Here is a 24219-nt window from a genome sequence, read left to right on the forward strand (position 1 = left end):
TATTTCGCCTTCTCTTTCCAGACATAAGCAAGAGGAGAAGCATCTTATTCCGACGGGCCCTCGATCAGTTTTGAACTTTCCTCTAGGCCTTTCTCTTCACATGGATTCCTCACCGAGTCTGACCCAGCCCAACAGTGATTGATGCCCTGAGATCCGTAATGGGGATGAGATAGCCAAGGCACTGTTGATAAAAGTTACACACCCAGTAGCGTGAACGGCCAGCATCCAGAGGTGGGAAGGCAGCCAGGCGTGGGCATGTGCGTGCATGGGAATGCAAGGAGCCTGCCCACCACTCTGCCTCCTTCTCGACCCCTAGATCCCACCAAGATCCCTCGGAGACCAAAACGCACGGGACACCAAGCGCTCCCGAGAACCTTCCTCCAGAGCAACCCCAATACATCTTTGCGTGCAGCCTGCGCTTGCCTCCTTCAGCACATGGCCAGCTGCCCAGATGGGCCAACGCCAAGCACCAGTTCATGATGAAGTAACTGAATGAAGGCTGAAATCAGGAAAGGGTTCTGACTCTGGTCCTAGAAGATTCCACACCTGCCCAGATGTAAATAAAAAATTTTAAAGGTGGAATTTCAGAAGCCTGTCCAAATGTTCCCTCCCCCAAGAAAATGGTAGAAAATGGGAGGAAAAATAAGAGCAGATATTCTCTTCTCTGCTAATTTTTTGGGGGGTTTTTTGGGGGGGAGGTAATTAGGTTTGTATTTATTTGTTTGTTTTTAAATGAACGGAGGTACTGGGGATTGAACCCGGGATCTCGTGCATGCTAAGCACACACTCTACCACTGAGCTATACCTTCCCCCTGGTAGCGTCTTCTTGATCAACCTGGGATAAGATTGTCATCTGCTCTACTTTTTAATCAGTTTTCCTCATCAACACATTCCTACCGCGACACGCACCTACTGAAAAAACACAACTCGGGAACATGTGTCCTGCTGTACTCAAGGGAAAGGTCACACAGATGTGGGAAGTGACCGGCACATTCACCAAAATGCCACGGGGCCTGATTTGCTTTCAAGACTCGAGCCAAAATGTTTGCACGCAATCCTGGTCATAAAATCCGAGCCGTTGGGCTCACTGCCACTTAACGTTTGATAAAGGCAGCTGTTTTCCCCACTAGAACACGGCAAGACAATGGATTCTGAATTGCAAATCAACTTTCAGTTATCTTGACGAAGGGGGTAACAAAAGTCGATGAAAGCTAATGAAGACATCGAATGTCTTATTTCAGCTTATACACAGTCAACTTGCACACATGCTGTCAGGAGCCAATTTTTAAAAATCAGTTTGGGTTTGGCCTCTCGTTTGTTTTATGGTCACTGGGTGCAGCTGACCACACAGAGAAGGAAGTGAACAGAAAAGAGGAACAAGAAAGGGGTGACAAGGCTGCCAGCTGGACTCACTCTTGCACAGGATGGTAGGAGGTGATAGTCCAGTTTCTCGAATCAGACATTGTGAAGAGTGGGAAGACTTTACTGCATCATGTGGTCCAATGCAAGGTTTGTACCACCGCAGCTCAGAAAGATGCTCATCAGGCCTCTTCTTGGAAAACACTCTTCAAATGCCCCCTCTTCTTCTTTATGCCTCTGCTGGAAAGTTTTGTCACCTATGAAGCTCAAATTCGGTGGCAGGTAACTTCACCTATGCATCATAATCCTGCCTTTCAGACTTCCCAAAAAAAGCCTACTTTATAAGGACAAGATGCAAAACATGTCCAGCCCAAGTCAGAGTCCAATTTTTTCTTTTTCATATCATAAGGGAGTGGATTTCTTGATGAAGGTTCATTTTAAAACTGGCTTCATTCTACACAGAAGACATAACCTGGGTAGATTCTAGAGGCCCTCTTAGATAGACACAAACGCTTTTTCTTATTGCAACTTTTCAGGATTGCCCGTTTCCTCAGGTTCCAATCCACTCTTTTGTGCTTTCCTCTGGGTCTTTACAAATCACACTGAAATAATATAAAAACTACGCCATGCCTGCCTCTGGAAAGCTTGGAACGCCTCTGAGACATTATCTCACTTTGTTATTTCCAACAGGGGCCAATGGTGTCATGCTCACCCCCAGAGATCACTGTTAACACCACTCAACCTCTCTCTCGAGCGTGAGACTGGTTGATGGAGCTGAAAACAAGTTAACCAATGGACAGGAATCAAACACAGGAAACCTGCATTCTGCTGGTGGAACAACAAACCCGGGGCATGAAATGACTTGTGCCTGGAACTTGGTTACCCCAGGGCAGGAGCACTTCAGGGCAGCAGGGATGCTGAAACCTGAACTTTCAAGTCCCTATCATTTAATCACTTTCAATTCCAAGAGTGACCCAATTTTAGATGCACTGACCATGACACAAAGAGTTTAAATGGTTTGCTCAGGCACTGTTAAGCCAGATAAGATAGAGACAAAAGCATCCAATCTAAAGTGGTCCTTCCTCCTCACCTTCTCTGTCACCCTCATCTACCTCTGGTCTACGTAACACCATCTTTTTCTCACCATGGCACTTTTAAGTATCTCAATGCTTTTGTTTATATATTTAGGTCACTTGTTTTGTCTACCCATGAATGAGCACCCTACGTGAGCAGGAACCTTGCCTGTTTGTCACTCAGGTGACCTCAGTGCCCAGAACGTCTCCTGTGCTCAGTAAGCATCCTTGGCACCTGAGGGCACGATCCTTGCTCAGCCAGTCCTGCTGAACGCACAAATGGCCACAAGTGGAATCCCCTCTGGGTATCCACACTTCTTCATGGATCTGGGCAGGGGGAAAGAATACTCAGACAGAGAACAGCTGTCTCGCTGCCAAACCTTCTGTCTGGTTAAAAAGCAAAGACTCGTCAATGACCACAGGCGGGCTGGTGCCAGACAGGAAGAGAGGCAAGAACGCTTGCTTCGATCCTTGAAGATTTTTGTCCCCTGGACAAGTTTCTGCAAGTAAACAATTCTCGGGGCTCTATAAAAGATGAACAGCATACAATCTTTCAGTCAATTCCACCTCCTTCTTATTTTTAGCAACAAATGACGTTCAAGGGCAAGGTTACAGAGAGAAACAGCGATAAGGGATGAGGGATGGAAGCTCTCTCATGTGGACTGTGGTCTCCTGTTTTTGGAGCCAAAGCTCAAGCAGTCAGTCTGGCAGTTCCCCAGAAGGTTAAACACAGAGTTCCCATACGATCCTGCAATTCCACTCCTGGGATACAGCCCGGAGAAACAAAAACATACGTCCATACAAAAACTTGCACACAAAAGTTCAAGGAGGCAGCATTATTCATAATAGCTAAAAAGTAACAACCCAAATAGCCATCAACTGAAGGATGGATAAATAAAATGTGATATATGTATACAACGAATATCATTTAGCAATATGAAGATATGAAGTAGGAACACATGCTACAACACGGATGAATCCTGAAAAGATTGTTTTTTAAAATTTTTTCATGAAGTATAGTTGATTTACAATGTTGTGTTAGTTTCTGGTGTACAGCAAAGTGATTCAATTATATATATGTGTGTATATATATATTATTTTTCATATTCTTTTCCATTATGGCTTATTACAGGATATTGGATAGAGTTCCCTGTGTTATACAGTAGGACCCTGTTGTTTACCCATTTTATATGTAATAGTTTGTATCTGCTAATCCCAAACTCCTACTTTATCTCTCCCTCACCCCCTTTCCCCTTTGTTAACCATAAGTTTGTTTTCTGTGTCTGAGTCTGCTTTTGTTTTGTAAATAAGTTCATTTGTATATTTTAGATTCCATATGTAAATGATATCATCTGGTATTTGTCTTTCTCTTTCTGACTTACATCACTTAGTATGATCATCTCTAGGTTCATCCATGTTGCTGCAAATGGTATTATTTCATTCTTTTTTATGGCTCAGTAGTATTCCATTGTATATATATGTATATGCAGTGTGTGTGTGTGTGTATCTTCTTTATCCAATGATCTGTCGATGGACAGTTTCCATGTCTTGGCTATTGTAAATTGTGCTACTATGAACATTGGGGTGCATGTATCTTTTTGAATTAGAGTTATCTCTGAATATATGCCCAGGAGTGGGATTGCTGGATCATATAGTAGCTCTGTTTTTAGTTTTTTAAGGAACCTCCATCCTGTTCTCCGTGATAGCTGCACCAATTTTCATTCCCACCAACGCTGTAGAAGGTTTCCCTTTTCTCCACACCCTCTCCAGCATCTGTTATTTGTAGACTTTTTAATGATGGCCGTTCTGATCAGTGTGAGGTCTGAAAAGGTTATTTTAAATAGAAGAAGCCAGTCACAAAGGACTACACATTAAATGATTCCATTTACGGGAAATGTCTAGAAGTAGCAAACCTATAGAGACAGAAATTAGGTTAGTGGTTTCCTGGAGCTGGGGTGTAATAACCACTAATGGGCAGAGGGTTTCTTTCAGGGATAACGAAAACATTCTAAAAGTAGACAGTGATGATGATTGCCCAGCGCTGTCAATAGCACTTTGTAAATAACCGTTGAATTGTCTACTTTAATGGGTAAACTGGTGTTAGAAACCTATCTCGATAAAGCTGTTATTTTAAAAAGAAGCTCATGCAATAACCAAATCCTTCTGTAGTCTGCACAGGGCTGGAGATGCTGGCCTGTCATGGAAGGAGAAAAGCAGCCCCGCCCTGTACTCTCTGGGGCTCTGTGGCGGTGACAACCCCCTGACCCTCCACACTAGCCTGCCTTGGTCTCCTATTCATCTGAACTCGTCCCAGACTCGCCGAGCACCTACTGTCGGCTAAAGCTGTGCAAGGCACGTGCCCTACAGACGAAGGAGGAACAGCCTTTGTCCTCAAGGAGCTACCGCTTTCATAATCATTCATCTACCACAGAGCAGGAAACAACAAGAGGAGAGTTCTAAATGGTATCCTGCTGTGGCCTGTGGGCAGAAAAGAACTTATCAAGTCTGGGTTCCAGAAAAGTGGACTCATGCCACACTGGAAGAGCACACACAGGTCTGGTGTGCAAATATCTCAGAGGCAGGGTGCGGCAGGGCGCGCAGGGCTGGGTGGGGGACACCCCTGGAGACACAGCCGACAGGAAGCTGAAAGGCACAACCCCCAGGGCCATGAAGCCGTGCCGGCATTACCCTTAAATTCCATCGGGCAGTCCTGTGGGTGTTTGCAATTTTGTTTACTTTTTTTTAAAGGAAAGAGGAGATGGGGGAGGAGAGATAGAACCCGAATGATTACTCAGCGTTTCCATCACGCTGAACGTTTGCAAAGCACTCCTGCCCTCACTTCGTCCTGAACTGCCTGGAAGCAGCAAGGAATTTGAGAACCCAGCCAAGAACTCAGAGTACTCATCAGATAGAAGAACCTACCACTGCATCTGGCAAGGCGCATGCACTATTAAAAAAATTAATCCCATAAAATAAACACTATTTTAAAACGTAAGCCAGTCTAAGAGTCTCTGTAAAGCTGACGCGCCATTTGGTAGTTAATGAACTGAATGAGTTCATATTCTAAGTCTCCCCTTTCCTTGGCACACGTCCACTTCTACAGATTGGGTACTGGCGTCCTTCTTCGAGATGAAAGAATTCTGTGTCTGGTCAACAGCATAATGCTTCAGTCATACCTGAACATACATATATTCATTTTCATATTACATTGTAAACTGACTATGTAAAAAAAGAAAAGAATTCTGTGTCTGGCATCCCACATATATTATGGATTAATAAGAAAATAATAAGAAAAGCGGGGGAGAGGGTACAGCTCAAATGGTAGAGCGCATGCTTAGCAGGCACGAGGTCCTGGGTTCAATCCCCTGTACGTCCATTAAAATAAATAATTAAATAAACCTAATTACCTCTCTCCCACTAAAAAAAAAAAAATTAAGAAAATCGGCTTCTTGCAGCCAGGACCTATAGCACCTGGATCATCACATTCCAGATGCAGCCATGATAAAGTAACAGCTTTTTGTATGATTGTCTATTAGCCAGGCCAGCACTTCTGGCAAGCGTACCCCTGTGTGAGTCACAATACATTAGATGGATGCAGGTGGCTTCTGGATTTGAGCCCCAGAAGGTATTTGACATGGACGAGCTTGTGTGTTTATATTTATATTCAGCTAAGCTCAGTGACCACCTCAGCTTGTTCCGCAGGAATGCCACTTTTGGGAATGCTCACTGGTCAACTCAGAGATTGCTCGGTAAAGTATAAATAGTACACACACTTAAAATTGCCACTAATACGAACCCTATGAGGACAAAGTGCTTCAATTAACTATTTCAAGAAGCATGTTGGGGTCACATAAAAATGAAAAAAAAAAAAGAATACAAAATGTATTTAAAAGATACCATCTACTCAAATTCAGATCAACTCTCCACTCTGTCATCCCACACGCCGCAGGTCAAACAGAAAAGCTGGAAAACACAGACACACAGACACACACACACAGGAGCTCACATGGTAAAGTGAAGAATTACCAGGTCTAGATCTGAAAAAGACCAAACTCGGAAAGATGAGGCCAGCATTGGGGGATGCTTTCCTCTGGGGCAGCTGCTGAATTAAGAAAAGGTTCCCGAGTGGCTGAGCAGTATTTCTGATAGCCTTGTGGGGCCAGAAGGACAAAAAAACTGGAACCCCGGCACTGCCAGTGAACTGGCTGGAATTTCAGACAAAACAGAATAGGGAAAAAAGCATCAGTGCAGGTGAAGGTAACGATTTAGAAAGTTTTACAGACAGGAATTAAAAGTTGAAATTATCAATCAATCAATCGACAAAGCTGGAATGATCTAATGTACCAATTCTAAAGTTGTATACACCTAAAAACAGGCCTGAGAACACAGAAAGCACAAAACTGACATCATTGTAAATTGATACAAACTGCAATCGTGGTGGAATATTTAACTCAGTTCTCTCAGTGACAGAAAAAGCAGGAAAAAAATGTTAGCATGTAGCAAATCTAGGGGGAGAAAAAGAGAAACAAGATCAGAAACTAATTCTCATCCATAGAACTTTGTGCCCAGTAACTGTAAAATATACATTCTTTTCAAGCCCATGTGGAATCTGAACGTGTGCCTTTTACCTGTACAATGAAGAAAAGTGTGTCATCAAAGACTAGAAAGAGTGGTTGAACCAGGCCCCTGACAAAGCGATGTGACCGAGTAAGGCTTGGGGGACCCATGGTTTCAACAGGCAAAGGAGTTCAAGAGGATAAACAGATGGTCCTAGTGTGCCGGTGACTTAGGGACACCATGGAATTGATATCATCAGTAAATCTCTCCCTCACTTCTTCCCCAGTCTGGCAACATTCAGTGCTGAGTAGAAAGAGCCACATAACCAGCAGCGCTTCGTCCGAGCTCCTGCCAGCCCGGTGTCCCTCGGAGCCAGCACTGCATCCGTTCCTTCTGCGTCCAGTGGCTGGCGCCCCACAGAGCCTTGTACTTTGATTCTGGGTGTCCAGGCACACCTGCACTTAACGCACCCAGCTGGCTGTTTTGAAATCGCCCTCCGTATAAGACTGTATAACCTGAGCACTTCCTGGAGTGTTACCACCCTGCTTCAGGAAACAAAGTATGTTGCTGTCTGCTCTGAGTGCGTCATTAATAAGTAACATCCCCTGTTCCTGCCTGCCCCTCCCACCCCCACCCCCGTCTGGCAGAAGGCCATCCAGACTTACCCTCATACATCTCCAGGATGTGAACTGTGTCTCCAATCTGCAGCGACAGCTCCACATCTTGGGAGGCATTGAAGTTATAGATGGCTGGAAATGAGAAACAAAAGTGGGGAGAAATGGCGTCAGTGGCAGTTAAGACACAGGTCACCGAAGAGCACATCCAGCAGTGAGCGAGCCACTTCTTGAACACATAACCCTCTCTTTCATCATTTCACGTGAATCACCCACCGCGAAGCAGAGAACGTCCTCCTGGGCCCCCATGACTGGTATTTTACTGTCATTCCTCCATCCAGCAAATACTGGTTGGCTGCCTACTATGTACCGCAGAATCGTGCTGGAGACCAGTGACGGAGTGTTGAAACACACATGCATGGTCCCCGTACCAAGGGATTTTTAATAATCTAACATGGGAAGAGAGATCGTAAATATATTATTACAGAAACAACAACAGAGTTAAAATGGTGATGAGAGTTAGGAAAGAAAAAAAACCAGGCTACGATGAGACTACATTGTGGGGGTCTGTGGGTCAGTCCTCTTGTGGGTCAGACAAGAGCCAGGCTACACCACCACTGAGCTTACCAGCTTCCCTGACACAGGGGGCCGCTTGTCAGTCCCACCTGCTCTCCGGAAACAGACTTAAGCAGGCTTCAAGGCAGGGGTGGCTGCGTTGCCCCAATTCTAGGCACCCTGGGGAAATGGGCTGCCCCAGCACATCCCCATCAAGGTGACCTCAATCACCACAGTCCTTAGGATTGGTAATGACTGGACCAGATCATGAAAACCAGGAGACGACCTCTTAGAACTCGAGAAGAAGACAATCCAGTTTTAAGATGGGTAAGAGCTCTGAAGAGACACTGTGCCGGGCGTCACAGATGATGACTGGTTAGCACAAGAAAAGCTGCTCCCACACCGTTAGTCATCAGGGAATGCGAATTAAAACCACAGATGAGATTCCACTTCACACCCTCTAGGATGGCTATGATTTTTAAAAGGCAGACTTGGCAGGAATGTGGAGAAACTGGAACCCTCAAACACTCCTGGTAGGAATGTAAAATGATATGCCTCTTCAGAAAAGAGTTTAGCGGTTCCTTAGAAAGTTAAACATAGATTTACATACAATCCAGCAATTCCGCACCCAGTTATCTACAAAGGGAAATGGAAGCATGTCTACACAGAAACTTTATGTGAAAATTTTAGCTGCTGTGGGAGACAGAAAAATCGCCCCCAAAGGATATCCCCATCAGATTGGTTTTTTTTTAATTGTGTAGTCGGTTTATAATGTTGTATTAATTTCTAGTATACAGCATAGTGATTCAGTTATATACATATATATTATTTTTCAAACTGTTTTTCATTACAGCTTATTACAAGATATTGAATATAGTTCCCTGTGCTATACAGTAGAACCTTATTGTTTATCTATTTTATATATAGTAGTTAGTATCTGCAAATCCCCAACTCCCAATTTATCCCTCCACCCTCCCCTTTCCCCTCCGCTGTAAGTAAGTTTGCTTTCTATGTCAGTGAGTCTGTTTCTGTTTTGTAAGTAAGTTCATTTGTGTCATTTTTTAGATTCCACATATAAGTGATATCAAATGGTCCTTTTTTTTCTTTTTCTGGCTTACTTCACTTAGTATGATAATCTCCAGGTCCATCCAGGTTGCTGCAAATGGCATTATTTTCTTCTTTTTTATGGCTGAGTAGTTAGTACACATCAGATTCTGGAACCTCTGAATGCTTCCTTATGTGGCAAAAAAAACCAAACAAACAAACCCTGAGCAAGTTAAGGGTACTGAGAGGAGGTTATTCTGAATATTCAGTGTGTGTCCTCAACACAATCACTTGCACTTTGATGAGAGAGAGACAGGACGTTCTGAGAGACGCACAGAAGAGAAGGCAACGGGAGGATGGAGGCAGAGGTAGAAGTGATGTGACCTCAAGTTGAGGTACCACAATCACTAGAAGCCAGAAGACACAAGGAATGGAATCTCCCCTACAGCAGCTGGAAGGGGCACAGCCAGTTGACACCTTGATGTTAGACGTCTGGGCTTCAGAATTGTGACAGAATAAAATTCTGTTGTTTTAAGCCACCAAGTTTGTGGTAGTTTGTTATGACAGCCACAAGAAACCAATATAGCAGCCTTATTCACAATCACCAAAAACCAGAAACAGCTCATCAGGTGAAGGATGAATGGATGAATAAATGGATGGTATATCCCTACAGTGGAATATTACTCATCAATAAAAAGGAATGAATCACAAACACAGACCACAATGTGGACAAACTTCAGAAACGTTACATGAAAGTCTTATGCACAAAACATATGTTAAGTTTCCACGTATATACAATGTCCAGAATAGACACATCCATCAGAGATGCGGGGCAGGTGATCAGTTCCTGAGGTTGGGGGTGGGAATGGTAACTGAGCACAGGAAGCACAAGGGAGCTTTACAGGAGAGACGGAAACATCCTAAAACTGGACTGGCTTGTGGTGATGGTCATGTAACTGCGCACTTATTAAAAATCAATGGACTATATGCTTAAAAATGGGTGGATTTTATGATATGTCAATTAGACTTCAAAAAAGTGTTTTTTTAAAGTTGATTTCTTTCTTTTTTTTTTTAAACATTTTTTATTGATTTATAATCATTTTACAATGTTGTGTCAGATTGATTTATTTCTTGCTCTCACTCAGGATGAGTGATCTACATTCTTCCAGGGAAAAAGAACCATCTTAAAGATTCGGTTCCACCCACTGACCTGACGATCTAAGGAGACCACGATGCTCCCAAACTCTGCAGCTCTGATGAGCAGAGGAGGCTGGTCTGGTCACTAGATCCATCAATCCATCTGCCGGATCCCACAAGGGCCATTAAAAAGGGAAGAAAGGTGTCCCTGGCATTTGCCAGTCGTGGAGACCTACCGATCCTCCCTGAGCCAGCACCGCACCTTGATCTGCAGCCTCACTGTGTGCTTTTCCCTTCAGCACAGTCCATCTGTCCGTCAAAGGTAGGCGCACACCTCCAGCCACCTTTCTCAAGTGGCCTCTCTTTTTGAAGAGAATCACCCAAAGTCCAGAGTCTTGGCACAGAAACCTAAACAGATACTGTTGGAATTGCTTTACTACTGAGCTTTTGGACTATACCATGCATTCAGAACAAGGACTGACTGATGAGGTGGGTGAGGAGAAACTGCACAGAATTCAGAAGGAGAGGTTAGTTCTGGGTGTTAGACACCTTTGTGGGCCATAAGCCACAGCTACTATTCCACTGAAGTTCACTTCCTTCGTCTGACAGCCAGTTGATGCAAGTGTCTGCCCACTAAGGACGTAGCTGGTTTTCTAGAGAAAATGTGGCTCTCCCATCCCTGACTCCCCCGAGCCCCCATTCACCACCTCCCACTGAACTGGTTCCTTCCAGCAGCCCCACCAGCAGATGGAATCCGGAAGTAGTGAGGTCGCTGTGTCACACTGTGTTGTGTAATGACCAAGCGTCACCTCTCCCTTGCTCTTAGTCATCAGGAAAGTGAGCAGAAGCTCTCAGAGCTGGCCCCCAGCAATGGCAGCTCCAAGCACAAACACCTACCAAGGACTGGTGTGAACACACACGAACACGAACGAACACACACACTCACACACACACTCACACACACCATAGACTATTAGGTTTCCCGAAATCCTAGACTCCAAAGCCTGACAAAGTGCTCCCCAAATTATCCCCTCCTTAACTATCCACCTCTGCCTCCAACATCTGCCAAATTCCACCCTCTGCTCCAGGCAAGACTTTTCTATTCTCCCCTAAATTCTGTGCTCAATTCATGGATTACCTCTGCCTGGAACAACAGCATATCTTTCTCTTCCTAGCACTGAGAAGCTCACATTCACAATTCCATAAATGATTACTGATTCCCCATCACCCTGCAAGGATCTCCTGCTTCTCCGAGCCCCCCACCTTTTCCTTCCAACACAGTTTGGGTTTCTCATCACAGATAATCTGTGTTATCTATCATCTGCCAGCAATCAGAAGGTAAACTCCTCACCAGTGGGGAACCTGGTTACGCAGTCATCTGTGTCTGTCACATTCCAAGGCACTGGACGAGGCCCCACGAAGGTGCTCCAGGCACAAGAGTGACTTTTATAAAATCCGCTGATCAATTCAGTTATTCACCACTTCTTCCCCAAACTTCAGGGCACTTCTGCCTCCCTCGGGAGCAGCAGCTGTGGTTTCCCACCACCCAGGAAAGGGGTATCAGATCCCCTCTCTGGCCTCTTTTTGCTGATTACAGGAGAGAATCTGCCTTTCCAAGCCAAGCCTTTGAAGAGACTCACATGGGAAACACATCCTTCGACAATGCCTTTCACTGGAGTGACAAGTCACCAGTTACAGGACATCTGTACCACCTGTTTGATGTCTTTGGGCAGAAGTGTCCACAAGTTTCCCATCAGTTCCAGCCGTCGTCTCTTCTCACTCACCGCAGACCTGAGAACCGAGTCCATCCTACCCTCTCTACGCACCTCGTTGCCGCTGCACTTTAGTTTCACTTCCATAGGCGATACAGTAACTGTGTCCGGTGGGCGCTAACTAACCACATTATTTAATGAGGAAACTGAGACTCAGAAGGGGGAAGCACTTTGCCCCCAAGGAACCCAGCTTTACAAGCAGCAAAGCTGGTACCAACGTGGTCCTGTGATGCCCCATTCATCTCATTTTACCAGGCTGGTCCTGGATGGCAAAGGAATGCCCTCCGATAGCCCAGAAGCAGAGAAAGGAGCCTGACAGACTCTCATTATGTTGTCTGCCTTAGAAGTCTCTCATTCAGTGAGACTCCACTTCCCAAATCAAGCCAGATCATACAAATCAGTGACTGGGGAATCATGTCTGCTTGTCTGGTACTGCTTCCAGAACTGGCACATAATTAATACACTCCCTGGAGCGTCTTCTCCCTGGGATGTGAGTAACTGTTACAGAGAAAGACAGAGAAAGGGGGAACGAAGGAAACCCTCCGGATTAAATAAAAATGAAGACTCGAGGAGGGATAAATTAGGAGTTTGGAATGAGCAGATACAAACTTCTATATACAAAACAGATAAACAAGGACAGCGAACTATATTCAATATCTTGAAATACACTATAATGAAAAAGAATATATATATATATATAGATAGATAACTGAATCACTATGCTGTAAGCCAGAAACTAACACAACATTGTAACTCAGCGATTTCTCAACAGAAAACAAAGACTCAGCTCCACCACGTACACAGGCATGACCTTGGATGGGTTAGTCTGGGCCTCGGATTCCCATCTGTAAACTAGACATTGGACCAGATGTCTCTAAAGGTCCCTGTGGCCCCGACTTCCTCTGATTCATGAGGTGATGATAAGAGGCGAGAGAAACAAGTTGTGCATTTTGAACGAGCAGGCACCACTGCAATCTCTTGCTTCGTCTGAGGAAATTAAACAAGAACCGGGAGTCGCTGTGTGGGAGCCGCCGTGCTGGCTGCTGAGTGCGAGGCTGAGAGAGACACGCTGTGGGAACTCTTCCCTGAGCAGCGTGCTGCTTACGTCCCAAAAGCACAATTTTGCAGAGCCAACCAGACAAGACAGTATGTCTACAATGTAGAACAGTTTGCGTTTCACCAAACCTTTGATTTGGCCTGGACTTCCTTTTCACATCAGGCTTACATGAGAGAGGGAAAGAAGAGAAGAAATTTGAGGTCTTAGGATTATGCAACAAGAAACCAGCAAAACATACAGGCCCCCAAATAAGGATTGGTTCTGACAATGAAAAGTCAGTGGGTAACTGGTAGTTAATCTTTCTAATGAATTCAATTCTTTCATGAATCCTCCAGTTACAACCCCCTGAAGAATAACTGAAAAATGACATTTTCTACTAGTCTTTCGGTAGAATCTAAGAAAAGAAAACCTAGAAGATCTAGGTAATCTAGAAAAGACCCCACAAACACAGAATGAGGTCCCAATTTGAGTTGTTTACCATTCAAAATACTATCAAGACGATCAAATTTCATTTTTTTTCATTACTATCTTAATCTGCCTACTTTCAGCCATAGAAACTCTGAAAACTAAAAAGGCACACCTCAACTTTATTTTCTCCTGGATTCAATGCAATGATATCCAAGAAGGCCGAGTAGATTTTTTTTTCTACTTTGTCTTTGTCTTTTTTAGATTTTTAAAAATTGAAGTACAGTTGATTTACAATGTTGTGTTAGTTTTAGGTGTACAGCAAAGTAATTCCGTTACATATATATTTTTTCCATTATAGGTTATTATAGGATATTGAGTATAGTTCCCTGTGCTGTACAGTAGGTCCTTGTTGTTTATCTATTTTATGTATAGTGATGTGATTCTGTCAATCCCAAACTCCTAATTTACCCCTCCTTCCCCCTTGCTTTCCCCTTTGGTAACCATAAGTTTGTTTTCTATATGTCTGTGAGTCTATTTGTTCTGTAAATAAATTCACTTGTATTTTTTTAGATTCCACATGTAAGTGATATCATATGATATTTGTCCTTCTCTGTCTGACGTACTTCACTTAGTATGATCATCTCAACGTCTACAAATAATAAATGCCGGAGAGGGTGTGGAGAAAAGGGAAGCTTCCCACACTGCTTGTGGGAATGTAAACTGGTGCAGCCACTTTGGAGAACAGTATGGAGGTTCCTTAAAAAACTACAAATAGACATACTATAATATATGATCCAGCAATCCCACTCCTGGGCATACATCTGAAAAAGACAAAAACTATTTTTTTTTGAGACATGCACCCCAATGTTCATAGCAGCACTATTTACAATAGCCAAGACACGAAAACAACCTAAATGTCCACTGACAGAGGACTGGATAAAGAAGATGTGGTATATGTATATGTATATACATATACACACAATGGAATACTACTCAGCCATAAAAAAGAATGAAATAATGCCATTTCAACTTTTTCCTTTTGCTCTTTAATTCCAGTCTACTACCAGGATCAGAGAATCAACTTCAATAGGAGGTACGACCCTAGGAATAAAACAAACAAACAAACACAGTTTTATGCTGATCATTCCAGTTAGGCTCCAAACTAGCCATCCAGACCAGGGGCTCTCAGATGAGGCCGTGAGCCTGACTTCTCAGCAGCAGTCCTCCCTCGGAGTCAGCTCTTACCGGAGTCTCACCTTTGTTCTCCAGAGCTTCTGGGAGAATGGAGGAGTTCATGACCGGTTAGTTGGCTATTCTTTAGAAATCCCTCTTTTCAGGATTAGATCTATCTGTGGCCAGAATAGATACATATATCTTTAATGGGAGAGCTATTTCACAGTTATAAACTCAACTACAGTTTATTTAATTCCTCACTGGTGCCAAGTGATGACCTATAAGCCATCTCATTTAAATTAATGGGAAATTAAGTCTCCTTAGAATATGCAAAGGAGGTAAGCTAAAAACAAAGCAACTCGAAATTACAGAATAGAAACTCTGTTCTAGAAACATGAGGCGCTTTCCCCCAAGGCTTCCCTAAATATAAAAACAGAGGCAACAGTTTATTCTTCCTTTGGTTTTGCAAAGCCCACAGAGGAGAATGTATACAGAGCCCCTGAGACAATGACAAGCCCTGGGAGACACGGAGTAAATGACACCTTCCCCTTTCACCCTTCCCCTTTCTGGCCCTGTCCAACTTCCCACTTTGAGTACGGTGGCAGCCACATCCTCAAAGATGGACACCACCACCCTCACCAATAGGACAGTGGAAGCCATTCAACACAAACTGGGATTCAGGAAGGGACTGCACAGGGGACAGAACAAGCTAGCTTCAAAGGCCCAGCCAAAGTCAAGGGATTGGACAATGGAGGGCAGATGTCCTTAAGGACAGCAAACCCATTTTACTGCAGGCAGCTAAGTACAGAGCTCCCCCAAGAAGCAGCATGAGAGCAGGGGGATAGTTTAGTCATTTGAACTATTTTCTTGCTGCCTCTTCCAAGCATCACTGCAGTGATTCAACTGAGGATCCAGGGTGTTACTCACTATCACCCTCTCAGTCCGGATGTAACACTAGCGGTACACATTCGAATGTCACCACGCTTCAAGTCCCGGTAGCTTATGTTCTTTTCAACTGACCTCTTTCTTATTAAGGAAAAGTTAAAAAAAAAAAAAATCAGAGGGCCGCTAAGGCAGGGTTTTAATGACAAGTAAAGAAATTAACTTAGTAACAAGCGCAGAACACCTTCCCCCACTCAAATACGGCATTATCATCAGGTTCTTTCTGCTATACAGATAAAAATGAAACAGATCTGTGATAATAATGGTCAGATGTAAGACTGAGTTGAGTTTGCAGCATCTACCTAATGGACAGAAATCATCACTGAGGAACAGAGATCCTAAACATAAAAGCCACCGATCACTGTGGAATCTGGACAAGCACTTTGAAATGACAGTCAAAAATATTCCGGGGCAGGGAGAGCATAGCTCAGTGGTGGAGTGCATGCCTAGCATGCATGAGGTCCTGGGTTCAATCCCCAGTGCCTCCATTAAGTCAATCAATCATTCAATCAATCTAATCCTCCCCTCGTTTAAAAAAAAAACTCCTATTTTTCTGTATGTACATGAATTTGAGGCAAAACACATTTCAATTTAATAAAAAACAAAAATGCGGTTCACTGAGGAAAGGAATGATCCCTAACCAGACTGGAAACCCTGTAACTTAAAATCACCAGCCTGAAAATGCAAATAGGACAGCAGCAGCTTTGGACCTGGACTTCACATCTCCGCAGGACCTGTCCTAGGACAAACCCGACAGGCCTCCCTTACCCCACAGAGGTCACCTTCAGGAAGGTGTCAGAACTGAAGCCCGGCTTCTCCCGTGTTATATACTCCAGAGGCATGTCCTACTGAAAGCACCATGAGAAAACAGAGTGTGTGTACATGTGGCTGGGAGGGAAGCGGGCACCAGAACAGCAAAGAGCTGAGGAAGGAGCTAGACACTGAAGAGAAATCTCGTCGTGCCATAAATAAAGAAATGGAAGCCCCGTGTGTGACAGATCAAGGTGAAACCAAATTACAATCCAGCTATCAAAGGTACTTTCTGCAGCTTGGCCCAAAAGCTACCATTCTGGATTCTCAGGTGAGTCACTGCATCTTTTTGTCTTCAGTTTCCTCATGAATAAAGTGACATTTGTAAACTGGTATTTTGTCTACCTCTTAGTTTGTTGTTAAGACCAAGAAGATACAACACAGAAATAGATTCACAGACATAAACAACAAACTACGGCTACCAGTGGGGAAAGAGGGGAGTGGAGGGAAAACTGGGAATTTGGGATTTGCAGATACTAACTACTATATATAAAAATAGAAAAACAGTAAGGTCCTACTGTAGAGCACAGGGAACTGTATTCAATACCTTGTAATAGCCTATAATGAAGAAGAATATGAAAAGAAATATATATATATGTATAACTGAATCACTATGCTGTTCACCAGAAATTAAATGTTGTATACTGACTATACTTCAATTTAAAAAATTAAAAGAAAAAAAGAATAAAATAAGAAGAAACATAAAAATGGATAACTATTGGTAATGTCTTTGGAACAATTATCTTTCAGCATAACAGAAAACACAAGTACGAAATCAAAAAGATACACAACTCTGAGCTAATCTTTTGGAACTGGAAATACAGTAAGAATTTGGAATATTTTTTCTCTCTTAAAAGAATACACGTTCGTTTTTACTTGTGGCCATAATGGACCAGAGGAACCATCAGGGATCACTGAACTACCCTGTCTTCAACACCCAGAAAATGGACAAAAATATGACACAATGGTCTGCAGACATTGAATAGTATTCAGTGCAAGAGAGTGATGCCTGACAGACGAGAAACAGATGAGGTCAATCTACAAATGCATATTCAGGAAAAAGTGCAGGGAGGAGAAATGCAAACAGAACCCAGCAGTCACCCTGAGATGAGGAAAAGGTTGAGAAGTCAAGGAAGTCATGACGGCTGAAATGTGCAGGGCAGGGAATCAGCAGAGGAGGAGCTGCAGAAGTTTCTCTTGGAGCCTGCACGTGACTCCCGGTCAGTGCGTGCACATGAAGAGAATTCCTGAGGGCAAGGAAAAGAACCACTGGGAAAGAACAGGAGGAACAAGTCCCAAGCCTCACGCAAGACTGGGAACAGGACACATTCTTCACAACCTGAGTCAAGAAACCCTGGGCTACATGGCCACCGATCTGAGTACTCTGGAGAGTATTGCCCTGGTAATGCAACAAGCTGGCCGGAGACTACTGGCTGAGCTGGTCCCACTGAATAAAGATCAAATGCAAACCTGATAAGAATGTAAGTTTCCTCATAACTCAACTGCATCCCAGAACAAGGCTCAAACTCCCAGCAAGATAAAATTTACAATGTCCGATACCCAGTTCCCGATTACCAGGCAGGGAAGGGAAGGAGGGAAATGTCACCAATAGTTAGGAGAAAAATCAGTCACTAGAAAAAGACCTAGAAATGATGGTGGTCAGGCAACAGAACAAGTCCCAGGTAACCGAAAAGAATTCAAATCATCCAAAGCATTTTCTCTGACTACAATGGAATTAAACTAAAAATCAATATCAAAAAGACATTTTTAAAATTCTAGAATATCTGGAAACTAAATAACACACCTCTAAATAGCCCCAAGACCATCAAAAATCAATGTAATCCACCACATTAAGATGAGAAAAGAAAAAAAAAACATAGGATAATCTCTACAGATGCAGAAAAAGTATTTGATAAATTGATATTCATTGATGATAAAAAGAAAAGGTGTGTCAGCAAATTATGACTATCTTCAACCTGATAAAAAGCCTATGTGATGCCTATGTGATGCACCTATAGCAAGCATCATATTGAATCATCAAATATTAAATGTGCTTCCCTAATACTGGGAACAAGGCAAGGATGTCTGCTCCCTGTTCTGCACTTTAATGGTGGTTCTAGCTAGTGCAATAAGGTAATAAAAGAAATAAAAACTTATTAATTGGAAAGGATGTCATAAAGCTGTGTTTATTAGCAAACAGCATGATCATCCATACAGAAAATTTTAAGGCATTTACAAAAGTTACTAGAACTAATGAATGAGATTAAGGAGGTTCTAAACCCAACTTTGGCCAATATACAAGAAAATCCATCATATTTCTCTATACTATACCAAGCAAGCTGAAATTGGTGGGTTATCACATACAGTGCACTTCTTCCTATAGATTGCAGGTTAAACAGTTTGAAAACCAGTGCCCCAGAGAAACTCTTGCACAAGTGTATTGAGAAATATCTGTAAGAATGTTCACAGTAGCAGTGTTTGTAATAGCAAAAATGAATCAAGCCAATGTCCATTGAAAGGAAAATGGAGAAATAAGTTATGTTATGGTCAAATACAGAATACAGCAGGGAAAATGAATGCATTCGTCAAAGTTGTACACATACCACTAACAATGTTGAGCAAATTAAAAAAAAAAAAAAAAGCCAGGAGAAATATTCACAAAAGAGTGCCTTTCGGTAAAATTCAAAATCTTGGAAAACTAAATGAATTCGGTTTTTTAAATACACATACTATATGTAGGTAAAACTATAGGAAAAATTATGAAAATAAAGTACCATAATTTCATATTTTTACATCCAGGGTGGGGCTGGGGTGTCAGACTATTGGGGAGAAGCAGGGATATGGGGCTAACATACAGAAAACTTTTGCAATTCATTCATTAGATGGGCATACATGGGGATTTATTAGCTTCTTTTCATTCAAGTGTTGTAAATATTCTACGATTTCAACATTACAGTTCCAGTGGTTCACAAATTTTAGCATCCATCAGTATCAGCAAGAGAGCTTGTTAAAACACAAGATTCCTAGGTCCCACCTCTAGAGTTTCTGAGCCAGCAGGTTAGGAATAGGGCTCCAGAATTTGCATTTGAACATGTTCCCAGGTAGCAATGACACTCCCGGTTCAGGCCAACACTTCAAGAATCCCTGCATTACTGTATTTGAGTCTCATACAAACCAGCAAAGAAGGAGTGAACGTGGGCCTCATTTTACAGATTAAAAAAGTAATCTCTGAGAGATTAAGCGATCTGTGGTATTAGACTGTGGTTAATCACGCCAGCCCTGGACTCAACTATCTATGTCCAAACACGGGCTCTGTATTTACTGATTCTTACTGGAGGTGATTTAACCTCTTAGTGCCCCCAATTTCCTCACCTGTAAAATGGGTACAATTATAGCAATTCACATACAGGGTTCTTGTGAGGATAAAGGGATTATAAATGTAAAGCACTTAAATCTGTGCCTGGTACATAGTAAACCCTGGGTAAATGCTCACTAACTTTATTATCAATAGGTTAGTTAATTGGTAGAGATGAAACTCAAATCTCGGTATTCATATTCATTTTCAATCACTGTCAACACAAATGCAGTTTGGTACTGCAAAACAACGTTGGTGAGTTCCACAAAACCTATCTTTAAAAAAAAAATGTTTTAGGAACCTTTAAAACTAGAAGACTTTCACAGAAATTGAAGACCCAACTGTTCTTTCCACTTACAAGAACCTAGGACCTCATGATGCTAAGCATGTGCTCTACCATTTGAGCTATACCCTCCCCGCTAAGTGGTCTTTATAATAAATTTCACCTTGTATTGGACTACTTCTAAGGTAAACAATTAAAACAGTGGAGGAATAAAAACCATCAATTACCATTTATGCAATAAATGAATGAATAAGCAAGCAAGCATTGGGGTCTATGACCGTGAGGAGCTAACGTTCTGATTTATCTGCCTTCTTCATATATTTATTTTAGTAACCAAACAAAAGTTTCTTTTTAAGATACGAATAGTTAGAGTTAATTCAATGCAAAGATACGGAAAATTCCTTTCCATCTCCTTTCTTCTTCTCATCTCTAGAAAAGTAAATACAATATTTCTATGATTTAATTTTAGAACAAAATGAAAAATCGAAATTTCACGGGTTGTATGCCAGTATTACCACTTTACATTTCAAAAAATTCACCTGAATTCCTCTCTCTTTTCACTGACATTTGAAAATCATCAAAAACAGAGTAGCATGCAAATTCAAAAATGCCTCTTGGGTTATCCCTAAAGCATTAAAATATTTTAGGCACAAATATTCATACAGAGAAAATATTGTTCATAAAATATAACAGCCTAACTTACAGCACAATCTAAATATTAATAGCAAAATAACATTTTTCCAACCAGAAATCTAGCCCTTCTTGGTTTTTGGCATTTTAAAATAGAAATCACTCTAAAGCTAGTGGAAAACTTATTTCCTGGTCTTCTACACAAGCATGTTATATTTTATTTCAATATACCCAATTAGTCAATAAGCAGTGACCTGCAGTGTAGGAGTAAAAACAAAGCTCAGTTTATTTAAGAGCGATGACTGGGGACTTCACTCTTCTGTGTCACTAAGGCTTGACACCAATGGTCAGTCATCTTAGACTTGCTGTTCTCCATTTCCAGTCCCACGATTTTAGTCTTTCCTTCATGATCTAGGACTCAGATGAATGCCCTTGGGTCTTTACTGACAGCCCAGCAGGCAGTCTCTCCTCATATATAATATGGCACGTTAAAGAGAAAAACCACAGGCCCAAAATGGCGTCACTTGTGCTAAAGCCCAAGACACCAAACCGAGATTTAATACCCGACTGACTGCAGTTTCAACCTTCACCAGAAATGTAATCTTAATCAACAGACTGGGGTTTTCCGGTCAGCAGCAGCGAGGTCACCCGCCAGGTGGGCCCCCTCCATCTCCCAGAGGGAGAAGAGGCCACCTGCGTGGTAACACCCTTGCTGTCCTCTTCCTCCCGCAAAAGAAGACTCCTGGCCTCAAATAATCCTTTTTTAATTTCACTAATAGCCCCTCACCCCACCCTTCTTCCTATAAAAATCTTCCATTTCCTACAACCTTCTGGAGCATCCATCTAGTTGCTAGGCGGGATGCTGCCGGATTCATGAACCACCTAATAAAGCCAACTAGATCTTCAAATTTACTTGGTTGGATTCTGTTCTTTGACATGGGTGCCAACATTTGTATCATAGGGCTACTGTGGAGATTGAATAACATTTCTAAAACATTTACCATGGGAAGAACTACCTATTATTGGTATTATAATGCTATTTTGTATAACTGTGCCACTCTAACTTAACACTACTTAGAACATCTTATTCCTCAGCTCAGAAATCTTCTGGTAGTTATTTTCTACTCATGCATGTGATTTAAGAATCTTCAAACTCGTCCTGTCTTGAGTCTTGTAATCCCCTTGCTTGAATGGCCCTCTCTACTTTCCTCCACTGGACCAAATCCTATCCATAAATTAAATTTAAGAAATAATTAGGCCAAAATCAAATAACCATTCATGATTAAGATTCTGAATAATCTAGGAACAGAGAGGAATTTCCTCTGTTTGATAAAAGAATACTTGCAAAAAGCCTACAGCTAACGTCACATTTAATAGTGAGAAACTGGAAGCTTTCCCACTAAGATCAGGAACAAATCAAGGCTGGCTCCCGTCATCACTCCTTTTCAGCATTGTACAGGAAGCCCTAGCTAATGCAGCAAGGCAAGAAATGGACATAAACAGGATACAGGCTGGGGAGAAAAGAAATTAAATGTGTTTGTTTGCAGATGACATGATCATCTATGTAGAAAATCCAAAAGAATCTAGAAAGAAAGAAAGCAAAAGAAAAGAAGGAAGGGAGGGAGGAAGGGAGGAAAGGAAGGAAGGAGAAAAGAAAAGGAGAAGAGAAGAGAGAAAGAAGGAAAGAAGGAAAGAAGGAAAGAAGGAAAGAAGGAAAGAAAGAAAGAAAGAAAGAAAGAAAGAAAGAAAGAAAGAAAGAAAGAAAGAAAGAAAGAAAAGGAAAGGAAAGGAAAGGAAAAGAAACGAAAAGAAACGAAAAAAGGAAAGGAAGAGACGAGACGAGACGAGACGAGACGAGAAGGCTCCTGGAACTAATAAGCAATTATAGCAAGGTTGTAGGATACAAGGTTAATATACAAAGGTCAATCACTTTCTTATATACCAACAATTAACAAGCAGAATTTGAAATTAAAAGCACAATGTCATTTATATTAGAACCAAAAAAAGAAAGACAGAAAGAAATACTTTAGGTATAACTCTAACAAAATATATACAAGATCTTTGGGAGGAAAACTACACAACGCTGATGAATGAAATGAAAGAACTAAATAAATGGAGAGACATTCCATGTTCATGGATAGGAAATCTTCATACCTTCCTCTTAGTTTTGCTGTGAACCTAAACTGCTCTTAAAAAAAAAAAAAAGTCTTTAAAAAAAAGTGATGATGTATATGACAAAGACAGAAAAATATATGACATAAAATATAAGTTATCGACCATGAAGGCAAAGGAAGGTTTTTACCCAAGAGAAAAAATGAGCAAGCAACACAAACAGACCAAACAGAAGAAATATCAATGTCCTATAAAAAAAAAAGTCCATTAGAAACAAGAAAGTGGAAATTAAAGCGGCAATCAACTTTTTTTCTATTAGAATTAGGAAATATTTTAAAATATGGGAATTCCCAAGGTTGGAAGGGTACGGAGACAGGTACTTAAAAACATGGCTAGTAGGAATACCAATGAGACGTTTTTTGGAGGCCACTTTGAAAACAAGCATTACATTTTAAAAGGAAACATTCTGAAAAAAGGAAAATGGTAAGGGATTTTCCTTTCAACATCTTCAACTGTAGGCCTTCAACTTACACACTTATGCCAATTATTAGTAACACTGGGGGAAAAAATGATCATAAAGTTTCTATATATGCAAAACCAATTTAGCACTGATACAGAAATAGAAAAATAAATCAGTGGAATTAAAGAGTCTGGAAAAATATCCAAATACACATGATAATGGCATTTTAATTTAGTGGGGGAAAATGGTTTCATAAACAGTGCTGACATAACTGGCTATTCATCTGAAAGAAAATAAAATGAGACTTCCTATCTTATTCCATACACAAAAACAGAAAAAGAAAGAAAAAAAAAAAAAAGCAGAGTTAGTACATTTTAAAAGATACTCAACTTCACAAATACCATTTTGAAAAATACTAGCAAATCATTAGCCACCAGCAGATTGCAAAGCCTGGTACCAGCAGGGAGGTCAACAGGGTACCATCTCACACAGGACTGCGTGAACGCGCAGGGTTATAAACGTTTTGGAAAACAGTCTGACAATACTCTTGACTGAGCGATAATTTTTGGAAGTCAGCAGAAATAATTCAGCTGTTTATAAGGAAATACGAATAAAGTTGTTTACTAAGGTCTCGTCTGTAGTGGCTACCAAACTGAAAACAGCCTGACGGGTCAGAAAAAGGAAACATTAAAATAAATCCCAACACACACATCCTGTGGATACTCAGTCATCTTTGAAAGACACATGACTCAAATCCATGTTTGCTGATCTGAAGAGATATACATAATATGTCTTTAAAAGGGTTAAAATGGAAAGCAAGTTACCAGTTACTGAGTAATATATGTAATATGATCTCCCCATCTTTTTTCTTTTTTTAA

At 41.7% G+C, this 24219-nt stretch overlaps 1 protein-coding gene across 1 annotated transcript in view; it reads right to left on the bottom strand.

Moving 5' to 3' along the window:
• The window catches only part of DOCK5 (dedicator of cytokinesis 5), a 176601-nt gene that overhangs the window by 121511 nt on the left and 30871 nt on the right, over nucleotides 1-24219 (bottom strand). Inside the window, exon 2 of the mRNA XM_074355684.1 lies at nucleotides 7655-7738. Within this exon, the coding sequence (XP_074211785.1) occupies nucleotides 7655-7738 (84 nt within the window). The remainder of the gene's footprint in view (nucleotides 1-7654; nucleotides 7739-24219) is intronic.

The sequence above is a fragment of the Camelus bactrianus genome, chromosome 31 (genome assembly GCF_048773025.1).
Source record: "Camelus bactrianus isolate YW-2024 breed Bactrian camel chromosome 31, ASM4877302v1, whole genome shotgun sequence".
NCBI lineage: Eukaryota > Metazoa > Chordata > Mammalia > Artiodactyla > Camelidae > Camelus > Camelus bactrianus.